The sequence below is a fragment of the Ixodes scapularis genome, unplaced genomic scaffold (assembly GCF_016920785.2).
Source record: "Ixodes scapularis isolate PalLabHiFi unplaced genomic scaffold, ASM1692078v2 PGA_scaffold2__306_contigs__length_199485367, whole genome shotgun sequence".
NCBI lineage: Eukaryota > Metazoa > Arthropoda > Arachnida > Ixodida > Ixodidae > Ixodes > Ixodes scapularis.
The window spans coordinates 65,542,328-65,565,524 of NW_024609857.1; the positions used below are offsets into that span (position 1 = coordinate 65,542,328).

General features: G+C 47.4%; 1 protein-coding gene across 1 annotated transcript in view; it reads left to right on the forward strand.

Moving 5' to 3' along the window:
• Window positions 1-23,197, forward strand: part of LOC115325769 — a 77,618-nt gene that overhangs the window by 9,185 nt on the left and 45,236 nt on the right. Inside the window, exon 3 of the mRNA XM_040208061.1 lies at window positions 18,909-19,151. Coding sequence (XP_040063995.1) covers window positions 18,909-19,151 — 243 coding nt within the window. The remainder of the gene's footprint in view (window positions 1-18,908; window positions 19,152-23,197) is intronic.

Here is a 23,197-nt window from a genome sequence, read left to right on the forward strand (position 1 = left end):
AAAGAGACTTACAGCTTATTTTTCCACTTGTGAAAGCATATAAGTTTGTTGATATCCTCCGGCAGGAACGAGCTCATTTGCTTGTTGAGGATAGTCGCTGCTGCCCTAAACAGACACTCGCTTGGAATTGAAGTGACTATGTCGGATATAATTTCCTCGCCTTGCTGTTGGTTCCAAACCTCGACCCTGAAGCTTTCATTAACTTCAAATTTAATCTAAGATTTGCCCTTCAAACTGGTGTACTGCACGTATGTGAAGTGTCTAATACTGAAGCTGGTAAAAGTGGCGCAGGATACACCGCTCCTCTTCTCTTTCAATGGACATACAAGTTTAAATTTGGCATTGTTCATGTGTCCTCGAAACAACCAACTACGGATGAGGACACTCGTTGAAGGAAGGTAGGGAGCGTGAATAATTGTTTTGCCCTTATTCCTAAGTAAAAAATGGAATGTTAAAAGAATTAGACGTTTACATTTTTCTGTAACGCCGAATTAGAGTGCAGCTCTCGAGGAGGAGGGGAAGGTACAGAGGGGAGGGTATGCCCCTCTTCCTTCCCCGCTAAATTTAGCGGGAATATTAGGTGCATGTGACGTCACGTGACGTCACACGTCACATTTTTTTAACATGACGTAACACGTGACGTCATAATGGGAAATTCCGTCATAATCACGTGTGACGTCACGAGGATTATCCTCGTGACCCTTGTGAGCGTAACCCTCGTAACCCGCGTGAGGCTAACCCTCGTGACCCTCGTGGGGGTAACCCAAGTGACCCTCGTAAGGGTAACCTTCGTGACCCTCGAGAGGGTAACCCTCGTGAGTGTAACCCTCGTGACCCTCGTGAGGGTAACCTTCGTAACTTTCGTGAGGATAGCCCCCGTGAACCTCGTGAGGGCAATCTTCATGAGAGTAACCATCGTGACCCTCGTGAGGGTAGCCCTCGTGACTTTCGTGAGAGTAGCCCTCGTAACTTTCGTGAGGATAACCTCCGTGAACCTCGTGAGGGCAACCTTCATAAGGGTAACCCTCGTAATCCTTGTGACGTCACACGTGGCGTCACGTGTGACGACGTTATTATGAGAAACGTCCCATAATGAAATGCGCGGTTACGCCGACGGCGACGGCGTCGCCGATCAAACCGGAAACGGGTGCCTAGAGCCCGGTTCAAACAGACCCGGAATGCAGAGACGAGAGCCGGAACCCGTAGTGACGTCAGCGCTCCCTCCGTACGGGTGGTGACGTAATTACGGCTTCCGGCCTCCGGATTGAAGAGTTAAAAAATTTTCAACTTTCTCCTTCCCGGGTCGTGACGTAGGTTTCCGTATTTTCTACGCGGCCAATCAGCGCGGCGCGCTTCCCTTCTCCGCCCTCCTTGCCACCGGCGTTCACGTGGTTCCGCGTGCGAATGCCTCAGTCGCTCCGTGCTTGCTTGCAAGAAAAGCTCCGGCGACGAAGTTCCCGCCCGTCTCCGACGCGAGGAAAGCAGCTCAAGCTGCAAAGAAGAGTGCCGCTGCGTTTGACGTACCCGAGAAAGCCTATGGATTAGTTCAACTAGTTCAGCGGTACCCCTGGATCTACGACAGGTATTGTAGCGACCACAAGGACCGGGACAAGTGAAAGAACTCGACACTGCTTTTAATAATTTATTGCCACGGTTTCGGAGGCACGGGAGGTGCTCGCAACCCGATGAAACGGCATCTTCAATGCAAATATGAGTGGCCTTTAGAAAGGCCGTTTGTAGAGGCAGGCAGTGGTTGGCGTGCTGGCTGCAAAGAGACCGGAAAGGCAGTGGGATGTTATTAATAAGCAAATGTGCTAAGCTTCCCGCTTTGAGGGCATGCTTGTTCACTACAACTGTAATGAAGCAACTCATTTGTTCTTTTTTTTTCTTTTATACACAATGTTTTACCAGCCTCGGGCACTCTGCGCCCGACAAAATCTCCTCTCCCCCGAAACAAAATCCTGGCTACGTGCCTAGCTGCAACCATTGTGCGTGCGAGCTACATCCGACACTTAAAAGGTTAAAAAGGTCAACGACAGTGGTACGCGCTGTAGACCAGTTTTTAGGCAGTACTGTACGACCGCTAGCCTAGGGTCTTTAACACCCGTCACGCAGTAGTGAGACACGAACGTCTTCTGGTACGATGCTCATCCAGATCGAAACGGGCAGGGGTGGGGATTGAACCCAAGATCCCTGGATTCTGCAGCGCGAGCTTTTGTGCAGAATTCACTTATAAGCAGCTTGTAAGCACACATCCTAGATAGCACAGAGGACAAGGAAGCACAACGGGCTTCCGTCATACATGCACTCAAAGGAGCACAACACCGTGACCAGATTTCGTGGACCGAAAGAGTGTGTCGTACGAGCTGCACATGTGCATGCCATTGCAATTTTTTTTTTATAGCACAGACGCAGTAAAATTTGACAAGCGTGTGACTCTTACGAAAGCTGCTCTCGCGATCCTGTCGCATTAAAAATGACATAAACGTGCTTTCACTGCGGGAGCGCACACTCCAGCTGAGTATTCCTGCGAGCGACGCGCGGGCCCATGTGGAACGCCACTTGATATATAACATGAAAATAATCCAAAATAAAAAGCAGCACACACTACCTGGCTCGTGACATTCGGAAGCACTCGAAGAATTCCCGACGGGCGGAGTCTTCGAACCTCTGTCTCACGATGGTGGCATGCTTGCAGAGCATTTTTCGAGGCTTCAGGAGCTCGCGGACGGCCTTTCGCTTCTTCTTTTAGATGCGGAGCATCTCTTGCTCGGGTATATGTCCCGCGGCGCCGTAGTCCGCACTCACACTACGCATGCGCAACTCTCCTCCTTCCCTCTCTCCAACAGCTGCGCGTTACTCTCTCCGCTCTCTCTCTCTACCAGCTGCGTGCATTTCGCGTGCGTTCGCTTCTACTCACACCGCGCGCGCATGCGCAACTCTCCTCCTCTAGTCTCCTCTCCTTCAAGTGTGAATATAAGCAGCGGTAGCGCGCTGCGCGCGTTCCTCCTTTGATTTCCTTGCTCTCAAGACTGACTGACTGACTGCGCGCGTTCAGTTCACCGCTGTTGCACTCTCAAGAAAAAAAGGGTGTCAGAAGGTGTATTCCTACACCCTTTGTCCCATATAATACACCGCCAAACTTCAATTCGACATACAGGACCCTACAGTCGAACAGACGGCCCGAAATTTTACGAGCGGCTTGATAGCCGTGTGGTACAACTTATTAAAATATCTGATGTACGTTTTACTGAACACGAAAAAAATAATCCGTTTTTTTTTTGGCCCTACTGTAAAAACTCGGTGTTTTCTTTATGTGGTCTTTGACACGCACTTTAGCTATTTGCGATGTTGTACCACACCGCTATCAAGCCCCTCATAAAATTTCGGCCCGTCTGTTCGACTCTAGGGCACTGTACGTCGAATTGAAATTCTGGGGTGTATTATGTGGGACAAGGGGTGTAAGAATACACTTTTTGACACCCTTTTTTCTTGAGAGTGTGACTCCACTTCACTCCGTTCTTCCGATGAAGTGGGATGGAAGCAACAGTCCCGTCAGTTAGTGGGTTGGCGCAAGCAAGCGTCAGCACCACCCCACAAACTAACGTAATAACACTCAAGTTAACAGCGTTACTAACACCGTTAATAACACCGTTAATAACGATCCGCGATGCTCCGCATCACCCCATGGTTCCCCTCGGGAAGATGGTGTAATTTTTTTTCTTCACGCTCCGTAGGTACTGCTCACACGCAGCCGCGAAAGTAGTCAGCTGACGCCAGTTGATAGTCCTTGCATTTGTGGCGCACCTCACTACACAAATGTTTATAAGTGAGGCAATTCGAGCTTCGTAGCCGGGATCCTGCCGAGACGACGCCATCACGAAACAAAGCGAGTGCCGCTCTAGACGGAGCGCGCCGCGCGCCCGGGCTGCCCGGGCGACGACCCGGCTTGACGACAGCCGCTGATTGGTTGCCTGGGGAGCCGCCGTGACGTCACTCCCGTATACGGGGACGACGGGTACCCGCGCCGCGCGCCGTTCAAATCAAACCGTGACGTCAGCTCCTGTAAACGGGAGCCGGAAGTGATTACGTCAGTACGGGTTCCGGCTCCCGGGTTCCGTATTCCGAGTCTGTTTGAACCGGGCTTAAGAGCTGCGCTCTAAAAAACACTTATTTTGTGCTTTTTTTATTTTCTTCGGATTAGTCCACCGTCGTGGCTGCACACAGATTCGACTATTCTGAGCGCCGAAAAATTTGGGATAATCAGTTATTTCACATTAAAAAACACTAATAAAATGCACCACGTCTTCAGCTTCGCGAAAAATGGGGCATACTTTGTTAAATCTTACTGTAGACATGAGCAGAAATCGAAACTAAAACTTCGTCTCCGTCGGGCAACATGGGCCTCGGGCCGCCAAAAACATGGCTACCACGCGGTACGAGATGTTACGTGATCCTTTATGCAACGATGGCCGGGATCGGGGCGGGCCACCGTTGGGGCGGGTGTGTGCCACTCGCAAGTGTCGTCTGCACCACAGTCTTCACCAGGTCTTGGTGTCCACAATATCCGACGGCGTCTGCACAACTGCAGGATCAGTCTGCGCACATAGTGTGAACGAAACTTCAAGAGCCAATAATCACAAACGGTGAGAAGACGACGGCGGTAAAGGCGGGACGGATGAAAGGCCACCAAGAAGCGCCCTGCGCAGGCGTGTTGCACCAATCACGTGGACACCGCTGAGAGGAAACGTTGCTGCCACTGCCTGTTACTCTTGCCCGAAGGAGTAAAAACAAACAAAAAGGAGCAATTTTGAGGGCGTATAGCTCAATGATCAGGCAGCCAAGAACATCGACAGTCCATGTCAGCTCAGTGAGGGCATTAACTTCGTTTCCCCTCTATAACCCCCCCTTCCACCCCTGATCCCCCCCCCCCCCCCCTCCCCCCCAAACGCCTTCCCAAAGGGTCCGGCTTATCTCCGGAAATTACTGTTCTCGTGAATTTCGAGGCGATCCGTTCGATGCACTCCGGGAACTCCTTCCCTGTGTTTGGAGACGACTCCATGGTACTTAACGAAAACGTATCCATTTAACCTTCTAGCGAGTGCCGTGACGTGCCTGTGAAATCGAACTCTCAAATAACGATTTCTTCTGTGTGTCCAAAAGGCCCCCGACGACTAATATACATCTCTGGAAATCCGAGGTGGCATACTTGTCGCCGGAACTTAGGAAGATAGCCATCACGACGGCATTAAATTGCACCTGTCAATACCCCGCTCACTTTCGATGTGAAGACGCCTGAGCTTTCTGTCTTTCCCTCAGGGGTTTTAAGGAAGATGTCATTCCATAAACTATTTTGACAGGCTTGTCTATCGAAATATAAGGTTACTCTGTCTGGCGTTCGCGTGCTAGCCGGCAGATAATAAGAAAGAGTCATCCTAAGCCGTGGTGCCACTTGACGCTGTCTTATTAAGTGTTCAAAAAGAAGGGATCTCCTGCTCTCTTGTTAGAGGAAAAGCCTACTTTTATGGTAGACGGCAAGTCGTCTCTCATTCCAGCAATACAACACTCTTACTTCCGCAAACGTTGAACAATCCTAAGGCGACGGCTGACAGGCTACCTGAGAGGAGAATTCCAGAACTTGGAAATAATTCAGGCAGCGTGCGTGGTATATGGTCAAAAATCTGTTCATTCTTCGTTGAGCTAAAGAAGCCACTGCCCCAATTCTGAAACAATGTCTGCGCATGCGCCTGTGTGTGCATATTTTTTATACACACACATTGAGTTGATTGAAAATAGATCTGTATACAACGGTCGCTAAGGGCTTTCGAGCCTGATGAGTATGATGAGTATGATGAGTGTTTACGTGGGGACAGAATTCTGATCGCTGCCAATGCTCACTGGTTCAGCAAACAACACTTATAGTGTTCCTAATTTTTTTCGTAAAAAAAAAGCAATTTGTGAGGGAGGGGGGGGGGGGGGGGGGCGGAGGCGACGGCTCCCTTCGCCTTCCCCTTAGGGCCGAAAATAATTTTGAGTATAGTAGTTGTGATATGAACAGGTCTAATTCCACACCATCAAGGTCGCCTGTCTAAGCAGCCTATCAATGTGAGCTCGTTGTGGGCATGCGCTCTAACCAACGCCCTCAAATATGGCGTTCCGTGAACACGCGCTATCTTCGCGACTCCAGGGAGCTATAGGAGGCGCCACTATCGGGCAAATATGGCGTTCTAAAACAGGTCGTGCCGCGGCATGTGCCGGATCAACGCACGAGGTGGGGCAATAGCAAGCAAGCATTGGACTCAAAATAGTTTTCCCCGCATTTTATTCTCCATGTTTCGAACCTGCGGGGATGTGTTGGCGTGAGCGAGCTTCCAGAGGCTTGATTTTTTTAAAGAAAGCGATGAAATGACTGCCTACTGTCCTTCCACGCTGCTGATGAACGTCGAAAAATACAAAATATCTGGTTCACGCGGTTCTATATACGTTTCGTTCAGAGCAACCTGGGTAACAAGCCGAAATAGGGTTACGACAGAGTCACCGAGAGAACTGTTGTGTCGCGTAAACAACCGTTTGCGCTACATAACTTTTGCAGGCCTTGGGTAAGGCTTGCAGAAGGCGCGGAAACGTTGATATCTCACGATACTTTAAAACGTTTAATGTTCGGGAGCCCTTAATTGTCGCGAATTCAAAAATGTGCAAAATTTAAGGGCAGGAAGAAGTTTTCGGTTCTTAAGAGTTTTATGCAGGCTCCTGAAATTAACGAAATTTAATGGCGGCGATTATGTCGCCTGTGATCAATTCGCGAAAAATAGGGGCCACGAAGATAAAAATTTTACAGTATTCTGTTCCCACCGAACGCGAGGGAAACCAGAGCTAGTTTGAAAGTAATGTTTGCGACTATTTGGTGCATCATTCTGATATATAATTTTGATATTCGTAATCCTGGAGGCCAATTGCAAAAAAAAAATGTGAGTGTTTTTTTTCTGAAATACACAACCACAGCGCTTTCTTTTTAACGTTCATTATAATGAGGTTTTTAATTACACTCTAGAATCGCTTTTATACTACATTTAAGCCTAACGATTTCATTAAAAAAAATTTTTTGGCGCCATAAAAAAACTATTAACCCCTCATAGTAGAGAAATGTAAGGCACGCTCAGCATTTTCCGGCGTTCCAGAGAAACCTCAGACGTGTTTTTAAAGTTTGGTTCTCTATCCAAACGCATCTTTTCGCCGGCTGTCCTACTCCGTGAAAAAGGCGCACAACTAATGCGCGTGGCCATGCATTCTTCGCGTGACGGAAGTAACCCAACAATTAAAGCTTTTTATTGCGATATTATTCGAACTGTATGTGCAATGTTTTAGTTTGTCAGCTCGCGTCGCTCTTCCTTCCCTCCCATGCGGGAGGCAAGGCAGTAGTTGCAGGAGAGAAATATCTACGAGGAGTTCAGATGACGTGATCTCACCTCTTCCCACTTGACTGCTTGGTTAATGGATGCGGTGCAGATTACAATTTCGCGTCAAAATAAACATAGCCTCCCTAGGAAATAATCTCATATGTATAGGAAATTTCTTGGTTCAATAAACGCATATTATCAAATAGGGTAATTTTAAGAACATACAAGAGCCTTGTAAGAACATATAATAACAATATATGATTATATACGAAGTTATAAGAAACCGATAAAAGGTTTCGTATAACTTCGTATATAATCCTATACTGTTTTTTATGCGTTTATTGAAAAAAATGAAATTTCTTTTAATATAAGATTTTTCACTCGGGTTGGTCACTAAAATGTAGTGCAAACTAATCATATAAATTATCCAAACATTTTGGTCGGTTATTTGGGGTCATATACGTAGCTCTTAGAGTAAATGCATTTCTGTGAATGGTTACCTTGCACTACAATAATTCTCAGCTGATAAGGTCCCAAATTAATTTAAATATAATGGCATTGCCACTGCCTACTGATCATCTATATTTTATAATCATGCTGTTTTAATATGGAAGAGCATTGACGTCACCAATGCAATCGTTCAATGGCCTCCCCTTAATAGCGATATGGTAATGGGTTTCGGGAAAATAAGATAATCTCCAAGTCGTGACATTTATCCACTATGCTCCGAGCAGTTTATTAGATTGCTTTGTCATAGGCGGCGAAATTACTTTTCGCTAACTACATGGGTTGGCTCTTTCTTTGCTGATTTGGTTTTGGTGTCGTCGCACTCGAAAATATTATTTACTGTCCCAAGTAGCGTAAAGTGGGCTCCAAAGGGGACGCCACGTAGGTTTTGCAGCAGGGGCCCAAGTCAGCCCCACTTGGGCTGCTCCGGACTTCCCACGTGGAACCCAAAGCGGGCCGACTTGGGCAGCCCACCAGTAGAGATCAGGTTGTTTTTGTTCCCGGACCTCGATGGTGCACCTTGAGCTAACGTCGGGAACCGGGAAGGGAGATCGTGGAAGATGTGGTCCGGATGCTGGCTGGAGTTGAAGAAGACTTCTGGCTCTGTTGTTGTTGCCGATGGAGTAGAGTCAATAGGCTTGGAGGTGAAGTTGTAATGAGTACAACTGATAATAAACTTTACTTCAACAAAACGGTCACACAAAGGAAATTACACACTGCAACTAACTGCCACGCGCGGCTTACGTGGTTGAGCAGTTACAAAAACGGACGTCTCGGCGTCAGGTGTCCTCCCGCGCGCGGTGAGGACGGCGGCTTAAGGGGTGTCCAAACAGGACACTACAAAACGCACGACTCCGACAAATCGTGAAAATTGAAGCGGACGCTCCTATAGAAGCGTCCGCTTCCATTTTTACGATTTGTCGGAATCGTGCGTTTTGTAGTGTCCTGTTTGGACACCCCTTTAGCCGCAGAGAGGGGCTTGTCGCACACGACAGACGTAATACGGCGAAACACGGGAGAGAACTACTTGGCCTCGCCGGCTCGTTCAAACTCGACAATTTCCTTGATTGACAATACGTTTATTGGATATCTGCCTTCTGGCTCGGAGGCCTGAAGGCAGGCAGGGGATAAGGGCGGGGGGGGGGGGGGGGGGGGGGGGGGGAGGGGGGGAAGTGATGGGTGATGATGATTGGATGAACCTACCGATTCCGGAGGATCGGAGGAATTCGATGAGGGATGCGTAAATGAGTTTCTATTCCGCGTTCACAGCAGTGTTCAAAGGAGTCCACTTTGAAAAGGAACCAGGACGTAAGGTGTCTGGGAGGTCGTGGATCGCGGCCTCCCGCGTTTGCGCGTGTCCAGGACACTCCCACACAAGATGGAATCAGGTGGCCGGGACGCCGCACTGTTGGCAGTTTGGATCGGGTCCAATGTCTTGTAGATCCGCTGGGTGGTGTAACCTTCAAAGCCATACTGGCGTCTTCATAATTAGTCTTTGGAGCTGGTTTAGTGCCACTCGCTCTCATCATGGAAAGTCGCGCGGGATCGGATGAGGGTTGGGCGGTACACTGTTAGCAAGTACCGTGTATTTGGCGAATATTTGGGGTGAAAAACACGCTATTTACACAAATTACCCATAAATTTACATGATGAGTAACGGATAATTCGTTCAGAAATCATGCGAGGTTGTAAAAAACGTGTTTTGGTTCGGTCATACACGCATAACCGTGTAGCCGACCTCGATAACACGCATCGCCCCCGGCGACGACCGCGGCATTGCCGGCTATCGAAGCACCGGAATGCTTGGGGACACACTTAGAAAGGACCGTCAAGACAAATGCCGCGGAAAGAAACATGTCTCGGAGACCGATATGCACCAAAAGCAATTGCGCCATGTCGCAGGACGTTGGCGAAACCCGCCGCTTACCGTGCTCGCCGCCATCTTCTGGTCGATAGCAATGCGGCTTCCCTCATGTCGCCCATGTTTGTATTTAGTTTAGGGGTCCTGATAACAGTTTTTTAGACACCACAAATAAAGTCATGGGTCTAATTATTCGTTCCAAACAGTTAAAATGGATATAAAACACGTGAACACGTGTTTTATATGACGTGAACACGTGACATTGCAGTTGGTTTCGTTTTTGCTTCAACCTTCAACTGCAAGCGATCTGGCCACGGCGCAAGCGCAACGCCGATGTACGCTGGAAGCAAGCGCCGGTCGGCTTTCGTTGTTTTTGTTTGACCGGAGAAAATCTGGCAAGTACGCATGGCGCCGCTACTGTTTTGGTTTGACGGGACGCGAGAAGCTTCGCATAGAGCTTCGGAGTTTGCGAGCACATAGTGAAGACGTGACCGGAGAAGTGCCCCTGTGATGTTCCTGGAAGACGGAAAGTAGCATTCGTAATCGTCGTGTGTGCTTTGAAAGCGAAGGGAGTCACAGGGTCCACGAGTTCGCAACCACAAGCCAAGGTTCACGACACCGCGGCGTTGACTTCGGCGATCTCGTTCTGTTTGGTGCAACCCGGCGATGCGAAAAAGAGCTGAAACATTCGTCGTGTGTGGTGCGGTGCTTTGTATTCCGGGTCTGTTTGAACCACGCTTTTAACACGGAGCGCAAATTGTTTGTTGCGTGGTGGAGGTTCAACGGGTACAGTCCCGTCGTCGTCAGCTGATCCGGTCCAGCTGGTCCGGGAGGACGCAGCGAGCGTTTTTAAAAGTAAATCTTCCTTCGTTCCGTTTCAAACTGTGGAAGTATCCCGACACATACCGTGAGTAAAAAGCAGCGGGCGTTTTCAACAAAATTACGTTGTTTTAATTGAATAATGGACTCCCGATTGTTGTCTTAAATCTGCCGTTTTTTATGCTTCGTGTTGGACTGCGTTTGCATAGCGACGCACACCGCTCGAGTAGATGATTCGGTCCTGCAACGAGTTTGTTGCGCCAATCATGCGGCGTGAATAAATTAGGGCAAGGTTTCCTACCTGCCCACAGGTGCATGTACTGAGACCATTTTTTTTATGTTGTGAACGTAGTGCTCTTTCTTTATTTTGGAAGACGCGTTGGTGCATGTATTATGGTGCAATCACTTGAGAGTTGAGAAATTGGAGAGCGAGCAAGCTTTCCCAACTTTGTCTCTTTCTCTCTGGCACTGCCCTGTTTCAGTTTCAGTAGGCAAATCTACGAGCAGGTACAAGCTGCTCTAAAGCAGGTAAAAAACGGGAAGCTTAGGACGGTGCGGACTTCGTGTTTCGCGCTTTTCGCAAGGTGACAGGGTAAATGCTTTTGTGAGATATGCGGAATATGCAAGCGATTTTGTTATGCCCGTCGTTTGCCTCTCTCCAGCAAAACGAATGAGATGATCTACTACAAAGGCGCAATCACAAGCCAAGATTTAAGATAGCAGTCGTTTGCTTCGGTGATCCGCGTAGCTGTATTTTACCCTGCTCTCTGCAACACCGTGTCATGACGAAGAGCTGGAATGGTCACGGTTTGTGCTGGCCTCCCGGTTAACAGAAACCCGCGTCGCCCGCATCGGCACCGAGTGCGCTTGGGCTGTTGATGCTCAAGCCTTTCATCCGCGGCTTGTCGAAAGCTCATCCTGCTGCTCAACGGTGAGGAAGCGGCGAGAGTAACCTCGGAAGTGAATGTAAATCCTCGTTCATTCGGTTATGCGGTGTCAAAGTATGGAAGATGTCCAACGTGTACTGAGGGCGGGAACTACGAGCGTTTTGCCTTGCTTTTATAACCGAAACCAGACCAACGAGATAACTGCCTTGCGTACTCTAAAATGACGGAAGCAATAAGTTTCAACAGGTCGAGTACGTCACCGGGGGTGTAGGCGAGACGGCACACTGTTTAAACGCTTGCAGTATCCACAAGTGGTACCAGGAAAGCGACGTCAACAGAGAAGGAGCTCGCGATTCAGCATAATGCACTGCTACGGGCCCGTGTATCTTCAAAGTTCGGGGTGGTGGCAGTATAAAAAAAAAAGACGCATCAGCGCCCCACACCAGTGTTCACGAATAACACCGGTCACAAACTCCCAAGCCCCACCGCTCATCTCGACACCGACACGACATACGACAACAAACTGCATTGACTGCATCAAAATGCCCCAAAAGTGAAGGCGTCTGCTCCCGTACTGCAACTGCTGCAGCTAGCGGAAGTGAAGTGTTGGGCGGATGTCCGGATGTCTTTCACAAAAGTAAATAAAAAATGCTTTGCGCAAGGATCATTTTCATTTATTATTGTATACGTAATGACAAAATCCCAATAATTTGTTTTCCTATCTGATTCAAGCTAGTCGGACTGCTCATAACACTGGTCAAGCAAGAAAATAACAAAAATTTGAACTTTTTCATGACTGGTTTAAGATTTATTGTTAACATATCGTTATTTATTGCAACGGACTAACATTATAGATTTTGCCTTCATACTTTTTAAATGCAAACAGTTCTAACCAGTGTTGTGCCCGTTACCGTAAAAAAGTAACGAAATAGCGTTACTCGTTAGTTTGGTAAAAAGTAACGCGTTATCGAGCTACGTTACTCTTTTACAAACGTAACGATATACCGTTACCGTTACTTTCCAAAAATAACGAACGTTACTTTTACGTTACTTTAACGTTACTTTTCTGTTCGAGTACATATGTTTGGCAGAGATGTATGATAAGCCTCCTTAACAAGCTTGGAAAAAGATAAAAATTTACACAGCGGTTTCATAGTGTTTTGATGCGCGAAGCAGCTTAATTTTCAGCATGCAGATTAGGCATTGAAACTGTAAATTACCTGATTCTGTCTCCTTTAGTTGATACATTTTATTCAGACCTGCTGGCCATGGCGACGGACTTTCGTTATTCATGCCCATCTCAAGCGCAGAATGAGTCGGAAATGTTAGTCAATCGGCTTTTATAAACTACAGCATGCGAACGAGGACTGCTGGAACACAACCAGCCAACAAACACCCCTCATCTGTACGCCGGTTTTAGTAACAGTCCGGTTCATACTATTACCAGAGACTGATTTACTTCACTATCTAGAACAGGACTCCGGTTACCAGCACACTGGCTATAATCACTTGCTGCCTCTTACCAGCAGTACCTCTTAATTTTTCTGCGAAAAAAAAAATAAAAAAATAGGTTTCGTGTTTGTAAATTTTCTTTCCAGGTTTAAAACTTTTTTTTTAATTTTTTTATCATGACCTTAGGGAATTAAAGACTAATCAAGCGAAAGATTCTTCTGTGTACAAAAGTGGGTCAGGAACTTTCAGGCAGCGAGGGGGAGAGCGAGGGTAAAAATATTCCACAAGAAATGTTTTTTTTTTTTTTTTTTTTTTTTAACTGGAGAAATGAGCAAATCGCTTCGCCACGAGTTGTCCACTGTTGTAAACGGATGTCTTTCCACGGCTTCCCCCCCCCCCCCCCCCCCCCCGCTGTCCACTTCTGCTGCACAAAGCAAGAGGGGGGGGGGAGAGGAGGGAGGGGAGGAGACTGTAACGCCTTGTGGGTGGTGACACTATGAAAAAAAAAAAAAAGGATGAATGGAATTAGCTGGTAGCCGCAGGTTTTTCTCGCCCTCGAGAAGTGAGTTGTTTTTTTTTTTTAACTTTACTGTGAGGGATGCTGGTTCTGTGCAGCGATAAGCTGGTGCAGGATTTTGAGATAAGCTCGTGCAGGATTTCACCAGTTTTGGTCAAAAGTAACGAGTAACGAGTAACGAAATTTGCCAGCCGATACCGGAAAAAAGTAACGGAAATACTTTACTCGTTAGTCATTCAGAATACTAACGAGTACGTTACTGCGTTAGCGAAAAATGTAACGCGTTACCAGTAACGTCGTTACTAGTAACGCGTTACCTCCAACACTGGTTCTAACACACGGCTGTCCATTGCGCCGTGTTTTGTGTATTCTTCTATAAACCTGTAATGGTCAGCGACCAAAGAGCTCACCCGCACATGTCAAGCTTATATGCGCCACGGGGAGAAATGGAAATCGAGTAGGAAGTGTCGGGCGTAGTGTCGGTTGTTGTGTTTGTGTACATGTCGGTGCTGTGTAGCTGTGTGCTGTGTTGCCTGCGTTGTATGTAGGGTTGCTGTGCAGTCGTGGTCGTTCGCAGTGTTAACAGACTCGTCTTTTTTTTAAAAACAGGCTGCTAGAAATCTTGATAGGTGTCGCAAGTTACCGCCCGATTCTAAATAGTTTGCTCAAGTTATTTATCCATGTGAGTTCGGCATTCGTTTTTTTTTTTTTTTTTTTTTTGTTTAGCGGTTTGTTGAAGCTACCGACGCCGCCGACCGCCGACAACGCACGTACGTACCTTTGCAAGTAGCTACGTCCGCCGCTTGGAGACTTTACTGTGTATAAAAGACATCGAACGAGAACTAACGCGCCCTGTGTGCTTTCAATTCGGCTGAAAGGCGCGCGGCTCGCTGGGCTCGTCTCTCGCCTGTTCTCGGCCGCTGGCCGCCATGTTTCATAAGGAACACGCTCGAAACGGTTTTGCGGAAGGCAGACACGGTGTAGCGTGTTAAGTTTACACAGCACCTCATGTGTAGACGAAAAACACAGATGGCCTCGTGTAAAACGAACACGTTTCGACGTGTCCGCTGTGGGACAACGGTTTACACGTCTGGGCGTGTTATTTTTGCTAACAGTGTAGAAGCGCGGTTAGGCGTGCCTTGCGTGCTGTTTCCTCTGCGGGCTTCACCTCGGTGAGATCGAAGTTGTCCTGGGGCACTTCTTTTTGAAATGACGAAAGAACCGGGCCTTGTGAGAGCGATATTGTTTGTAGCGATGCCCTCGCGGCCCCATTCGCCCGCTCGTTGCCCGGAGTGCCATCTAGGCCTGGGAGCCACGTAACACTGACGGCTTGATGTATCGTCGCCTGGCGCACCAGTGCTCGGATCTCCGCAACAGTGGGGTTGCATGTGTGAGTCCGGCGTAATTCTCGGAGCGCCTCTTGATAATCCGTGTAAATTCGCGTTTCCGTGACCGCCATGAGGATCGCCCGTAGGTTCGCGGAGCAGACGCTCCGGGTGGTTTCTGTGAGCTGCTCCTGCGTGGCGTGCCTCGTAGGGTGCGCCAGGCGATGGCCGTGCGGCCAGTCTCGCTCGGTGATTTTCCGTCCGGTCGGGGGTTATGACGGTGCGCCGAAACCTGTCCCATCCAATTGGGTTCAGTTAAAATCCCATTGGGTACAGGCCCCGAAGCACTCTCAACCAATTGCTGTTGCCGAGGGGTGGATTAAGATCGGTTTCGGCGAAAATCGTCGAAATATGCCTCACCAGCAAACGTCCGCTCACCCCGCAGCGCGGGCAGGAGCCCAAACGTAAACAAAACGCGCGCCAGGCACATTTGGGTGCCCGGAAAGCCGTTTCGTGAAGAATCCAACGATGCTGGGTCTACGCCGCGCGTATACTCCAGTTGCGCCCGCTGCCTCTCCAGCCAACATCACAGACCACTTGAACATGACCCGAGGTTTTCAACAAAGTCGTTCCAGCTCGAGACGCGACCCAGTATACGAAAAGGCGCGCCAGCAGTTGGTAGCAGCACTCCGATACCCCGAGTGCCCGGGTAGATTTGTGTGCCCGGAGGCCCCCTGCCTCTGGTGAAAGGGAAGACCCTCCGGCATTGACCCGCCGTAGGAGAGGCACATCACAACCCGTAGTGGAGAAACTATAGGTTTAGCTAGTATTGGGACGTTAAACGATTAGACCGACCTCACAAAGCGTTTGGCGCTTGCGCGAGGCAGCCATAACTTTAGTTCACAGGAGGCATTCGGCAGTACACGAGACTGTTCGTGCCCTGCACGCGCAGAGTTCCAGCGAGGTTGCCGCACGCGCAGAAAGACGTACAGAAAGACGCGCAGCGGTGGCGTAGTCAAACTGGCTGGTGAGATTGGTCTATTCTTTAAAAAAAAATGCCGTCTTGGCGGCGGGCAAAAATGCGGCCGTCTCTAGACCACCTCAGCTTCTCCTGTTGGACCTCCAGGAAGCCTACTTGGGCAGTCCTCGTCGGCTGCCCTCACGGTACCCACGGGGGGCTTACTTGGGCAGCCCACATAAGCCTCACCTTTGGGACCTGCAGGGGGACTACTTGGGCAGCCCACCCGGGCTTCTGTCGAGGGACCTAGCACAAAGTGGGCTCTGAAAGGAAGGTGACGTATGGTCCCACTTGGGCAGCCCACGTAGGTCTCACGTCAGTTTTGTAAGTCAGGCCCAAGTGGGGCCCGCTTAGGCAGCACTCTAGGGCTACCCCCAGGGACCCACAAGGGGCCTTCTTGGGCAGCCCACATGGGCTCCCCTCGTGGGTCCCACAGTGGGCCTACTTAGGGAGCCGACAAGGGCTCTCCTCGTGGGGCCCGCAGGGGGCCTAGATCGGCAGCCCACAGCTCATGAGGTCACCCCAGGAGCTTAATTTCTTTCAAGCTCATTTAATAATCTCCCAGCGGTGAGCGTGCCTCACATTCCCTCATGTGCCTACTGTAAATATTACCATTTTGATAAATCAATAAAACGCCTTGCGCTGGCTCATAAAAAATTAGGCATTTCAAATGTACGAAACGAAAAAAAAGGAGATTTTCACATTTCCATATGATATCTTTTTGCACAGGTAATCTGGATACATAGCCTGCTTGAGCCGTCTACGAACGCCGAATTTTAAAACAAACATGACATTCTGACCAGCGTGTTTCGAATTTACCCTCAAATTCAATACTTTGCGTAAGAATTTCTATCGGACGTAAAACGGACTTCTAAAGATACACGCTGAGTGCTAGGTTAGTAATAAAATTTAGCGAGCCTACAATTTCTTACTTACACTTAAAATTACAATCCTCACTTATTAGGTATCAAATTAAGCCGATCTCCTATCTTGAATTACCAGAACGTGCAGTAAATATTCTCAATATTAGTGGAAAGTACCTTTTTGGGAGTTCCACATGTAGCCCAAGTTGGACACGAACACACTTGGTCCCCTTTGTTAACTTGGTCTCTGCGAAGTCAAGGTGATACCCTCGGGGGTTTTACATGGGCAGCCCAAGTCGGGCATGGCCACGCTCTGCCGCTGTGGAGCTTGCACCACTGCTAACACGGCCCACGCACAGCCCAGGTAGGACCCACGGGAGCTTTAGTTAGGCTGCCCAAGACGGGTCATGCTTGGCAACCGTGGAGCCTTTAGCTTTGCTCACTCGGCCCCAGTGATGCCGAGGATGGACTCACGGGGGTTTTAGAAAGGGAGCCCAAGTTGAGCATGCCCACGCTTTGCCGCCGTGGAACCCCGTTATCGTAAACTTGGTACCCACAGTGCCGAGGTGGAACCAACAGGGGTTTCACATGGGCAACACAAATAAAGCCTGCCCACGCTTTGCGACCATAGAGCTCGCACCATTGCTAACATGGCCCATGTAGAGCCGATGAGGGACCCACGGGGGTTTAGTTAGGCAGCCCAAAGTCGGGCCTTCCCACGCTTCACCATTGTAGAGCCGACACCATCGCTAACTTGGCGCTTGCACACCCGAAGGGTACCCACGGGTTTTTTCTTAGGCAGCCCAAGTTGAGCATGACCGCGCTTTGCCACCGTGGAGCCCACGCCGTTGGCGTCTTTGCCTTCACAGAGCCAAGGTAGGACGCAGGGTGTTTGTACATGGGCAGCCCAAGTCGGGCCTACCCACGATTTGCCATCGTGGTGCCCACACAGTTTGTAACTTGGTCGCCGCAGAGCCGAGGTGGGACCCAGGGAGGTTGTACATGGGCAGCCCAAGCCGGGCATGCGCACGCTTTTTCGCCATGGAGCCCCTGTCTTCGTAAGCATTGACCCCACAGAACCTACAGGGGTTTTAGATGGGCAGCCCAACTGGGGCACGACCACACAGCCGCCATGGAGCCCACATAATTGCTTTTAGCCTCCGTAGAGCTGAGGGGGGTCCCACGGGGTTTTTATATGGCCAGCCCAAGTTGGAGATGCCCACGTTTCGCCGCCGTAGAGCCCACACCTTTGGTCACGTGGCCCCGCAAAGCCGAGGAACGACCCACGGGGGTTTACATGGACAACCCGAGTTGGGCATGCCCACGCTGTGTCCAACTTTGCTCTCGCATATCTGAGGTGGGACCAACCGCGGCACTGCGTGGGCAGCCCATATACGGCAAGCCCACCCTGCGCCGACGTAGGAACAACGTGGATTTCGTAGAGGCTGCCCCGAGCCCCCACTGCACACGTGGGCCCCACATGGGCTCCACATCTTGTGCAACATCGGGAGTTTATTTTATTTTGAGGCATTGGTGTTGCTATCACGCTTGTACTAGCTAGTTTTCGACAGTTTTCTTTTTTTTTGCTTTTGGAGGTGACCCATGAATGATCTTTCCAAATTTTTATCTTGTTACCCTTGAAAGGTTTACGTGTTTTAGTAGGTTTTATTTTGTTGCAACTATATAGAACTTAGCAATTATGGGTCTATTGCTGTTCGTCTGTGACGCAAGTGTTAAAAACTGGCACGCATTCCGAATTTTTTTTCCTCTAAAATATTTCTTGCTGTAGAGTCTTCGGCAATATAAGCTGAGACGGCCGAGCGATAGCCAAATAAAGTAAAATGTTGCACTAAGGTACCTAAAAATTTTGGCCAAACAAAACTACTATTACAATGTGACAATAGGGAACGTGGTAGTATATTCGTACCTCTCATTTAACAGCTTAACACAGCTGGGGTTGCCAGAATGGAGATTTTATTGTTTCACTCTCAACTGCATTGTATAAGTTTAAAATGCTGTAAGTATCTGAAAATATTGAAGATAAATTATACGCGAATTAAACCTGTAGAAAGTTCCAGGAACCTGCATATGATTATTATTTAGCGACATTTTTGGCCTTTAAAATATTTTTCTTTTTAAATGGTGCACTAACATGCACAACAGTTATTAACGGATGCTGGGTCACATGGGCTATTCACGAATAATGTTGATGCCCGCCAAGGGGCAATTATTTCTTGTTGAGTAAAAAGCACCTCTTTGCAGGCGGTTTCACGACATGCACACGTGCTAAAAAAAAGGACTGGCAAGATGAAAAGTACCCAGTTAGGGTACTTCGTGGACCTCATAAAAGAAAGTACACATTCTTACGTGATATCCTCACGCTACGAAAAGTGAGAGTTAAGAGCAGGAAGATGGAACTTGTGCGGGACATGTACTGCAGAGTGTTTGAGATGAATATCACTGATCCTATCCAACGATATATAAGACCCGTCGTGTACTGGACTTGTAAGTAGAAAAACTACGTTCATTTCACATTGAATCTAAAATACTGTCAAAAAAAGTGCGGGACGGCGATGAGGCCTTAAACGCTTGTCGGAAGTTTAGATAGAAACGTAAAGTTGCGATGCATAAACCACACAAAGAAAGTAAACCTACACAATGTCCTGTTAATGAGATTAAAGTGCTTGAGTGCGTGGGCGTGGCAGGGAACCATATTCGAACGGCCGTGGCCTGGGGACCCGGCATTTCTACGTTTTGTGTTGTAATTTTAATCTTCCCTATCAGCGAATAACGTTGTTTCAGAGGCTTGCAGACTCCTGCCGCGAAAAGCACAAATATAAACTGACATATGCACACCATAACCTATTCATGGAAATATAAAGTGGCCTTACCAGTGCCTTTACCTGCGTACTAAGATCGATAAAATATGCAGCTGTTTTTTTTCTCAAGTCCTTGAAGTATTGTATAATAAAAATTGTCCGCTTAAGATTTATGTGGGAAGCGAGAAAATCAATTACGATGACAAAAATATGGAGTGAAAACTTTGCGATTGAAAACATTGTAATTAAATGTTCACCTTCTTTGTTACTTTTTTCCAACATCATCAGTTTCACGGAGAATAGAGTAATTTGTTTTAAAGTAATATATTAACTTCTTCTTCCACGGCCGTCTTAAAAAGTAAAGACATAAAATGAATAGCCGAAACAGCCGCCATGACTGATTGACACGCCCTTTGCCGTTTTTGGTGAAAAAGTCTATTTTTTAAATTGTTTATATGTCTTCGATTCAGGAGGATACCTACACTCTCGTGCTGCTGGCATGTGTGCCAAAAAGCTTTGGGCGTCAGAAAAAAAAATACAGGAGGACACTTATGATTGTTTACATAAAGGAATGCAATAGCGTTCCTACACGGAACGCATTCTTACAACAACCGTGCCACGTCTTCCTATTGCTCACGGCGCTTCTGCGGTGACATCTCGCTCCTCCACTGCGCAGACGCGGTGAACCCCGCCGTCTCCACGTCTTCCGTGACGATGCATCTGCGGTGCTGTGCTTTTCTTGTGTGTGTTTTATTTCTGAGGCGCGTCCGCTTTGACTTTGAGCGCCCCGCCGAGTTCCGTGGCGAAGCATCTGATATGACGCGTCGCGGCCATTTTAACTACCGTTTATTTAGGAGCCGTCTCCTGCGGTCACAACTAATGCCGGCTGCACTCCATGGGACAGTCAACGGTTTCGCATTAAATATTAAACCAGACTCATTTGATTTTTTCTTTACTTGCAGCCGACAACTGCATTTTTTATTGGAAGAATGCATCAAAGCAAGTAATAAAACCGCCAAAAATCTATTTCACAACACGTCACTGTCCTCATGGCTCAGACAGCACCTCGAAATGCACAAAAAACCCGTTCTCCTTTGTTCTAAGATTGGCGAACTGCACGTGGTGTGGGGAACGACGTTTGAAATAGATAAAATGAAAAATCCAGTTTTTTTACAGAACTAGAATTTCTCCGTAATTTCGTTCAATGCTACTCGCGAATGATCACTGTTGCTCTATGGAAACTGTACATTATGTAGTTTATACAGGGTGATTCAAGGAGACGTCAGGCTCCTTAACTCGACCGCAAAATTCGGTTTCTTAACCTATCGCGCTACGACTTTGTGCAGCGTTGCCCACAGATGGTGCAATTTGTTTTGTAAAATTTGCAAAGAGCGAATTTACGCGAGGAAAAAGTAAAGAAAAAAAAACTTAGCTCCTATGGAAACGCAGAAACGCCACCGGAAACAACACGGCGCCGTTTCGCACGGGAGACAAGAGATGGCGCAACAAACGCCGCCAACGAACGAGCATACGGCGCCGAGAGCCGGCGTCTTTAGCAGACAATATTTTCGACTCAAAAGCGGCGCGCGTCCCGCAGGCGGCGACAGTCGCAGATACAAAAACAGGCGCGGTAACAACAAGGAACTGCAGTTCCTTGTCTGCTAAAGACGCCGGCTCTCGGCGTCGTATGCTCGTTCGTTGGCGGCAGTTGGCGTCACGACCGCTTGCACCATCTCCTGTCTCCCGTGCGAAACGGTGCCGTGTTGTTTGAAGACCGGTGGCGCCGCTGCGTTTCCATAGGAGCTAAGTTTTTTTCTTTCTTTATATTTTCCTCAGTTAAGTTCGCTCTTTGCAAATTTTACGAAAAAAAATGCACCATCTGTGGGCAACGCTGCACAAAGTCGTAGTGCGATAGGTTAAGAAACCGAATTTTTCGGTTGATTTAAAGAGCCTGGCGTCTCCTTGATCACCCTGTAATGTGTGGATAATGTTTATTCAAAAAGCAAAAAAAAAAAAAACATAAAATAACATAATGAAAAAAAGTAAATAATTTTAGCGGAAGACGTAATTTCCGAAAAACAAACATTTCGAGGTATTATATGAGAGAAAATTTGTAGTGTATTATGCTAATGTTATAACTAATTACATAATGGGATTTAAATCCAGTTTCATTTCTAGGGGGGAAGAGTCAATTATACCTAGTTTTAGGAATCCTTAGACTTTCATGTTCTATTCGTATGTAGTACGAGTAGAAACTTACACATACATTTTAGAAGATAAAAAAAAATCTGAAATCTCACATAAAGGAGTTCGATTCATTATTGGCAACCCCGGGGTAAAGCTCACTTTATGCCGAATCTGTGTATTATTTGTAGGAAGGTCATAACACCTCACTTTAATAAAAAAAATATAAAAAAATAAAGAAAACAGATCGTTTACAATACACAGAAAGCAATCAGTGCAGAAAACGCTTCAAGTTTATGCAATTTCTGTCACTCTGGTTTGTTTATTGAGATGCATAAATTTATCTAGTCTGGCCACACTATATCTGGCCTGAGATTTCGGAAGCTGTCGTCTCGTTCGACGACATAAGCGGGCTATGTTCATAAATACCAGACTCATATCGTGTTTTATTTTACAAGTATCCGTCAAGAGCGAGAGTGCACGTGGCCCGTACTCCGATCAAACTTTGAAAAACATGAAGGCGGAGTACTGAGCTGGGCAGTCATGCTAATCTGAAATAACTAAACTGTCCAATTAGTTTCAAGTAATCAAGCAGTGCAACCTGTAACTAAAAAAATAAAAAAAAAACTTTTTTTTTTCAGATTTGTTTTTTAATTTTGTTAGTTATCTTTCTGTCTTTAGTACTGGTCGTCAGCTAATAACTTTACCGTATATCTCGTTTTCTTCAAAAAGTTGCTCGTGGAATTTTCGAGCGTTTACACGGCGATAATTTTTGCTGCTTGTCCGAATAAAGAAATGAGGGTTGTGCACGGGATCAGTTACTTCACAAAAACAAAATCTAAAATAAACCAGAACTGTAGAGGTCTCTTTACATTTTCATGAGTTCTTCACTTTAATGCTGGAAGGCATTTAATAAAAAGAGCGCAATAGGGCAGAACTTTGTCAAGGCTTGATCCCAGCTCCTGCTGAAATTGCTCCGACGTCTCAAGGATTTTGTGAAGAACTTATCTCGAGTGAGTTTTTCACCCCAATAAAACTGTTTTTCGATGTCGCGCGAAAACTTGGATGATAGGATTATAATCGGCGATTCCGCTCCGCCAGCCATGCGCCTGCAGCACGAGTGGTAACTCTAGCACATCCCAGTTCTTCTCACATGCTACAGACTTTACTAAAATTGATTGATTTAATATTTGCGGCGAGATGTTATGGTGGCGCCCTCGTATGGTTACCTTTCATGACGTCATTATCTTCCGAACAATAAGTTCGACGGTGTTTGAAATTAGAATGGCGGAAGTTTGAAATCATAGCGTTCTTGAACCAACACTGTCAACACCGTCAGAATTGAAGTCCTCACGTCCCTCTTAATTCCGTCCATGAGAACTCCTTTGCTGACGTCATAGTCAGCATTCGGCCAATCGTGGAAGGCCGACCACCGCGACGCTTTCGATAGCGCTCGTCGCCAATAGATCACGGTCAGCAAGTTTATAATTGAAACTATATTGTAATTTCACTAATTAAAAAGTGATATATCAAACATTAGTTAATTAT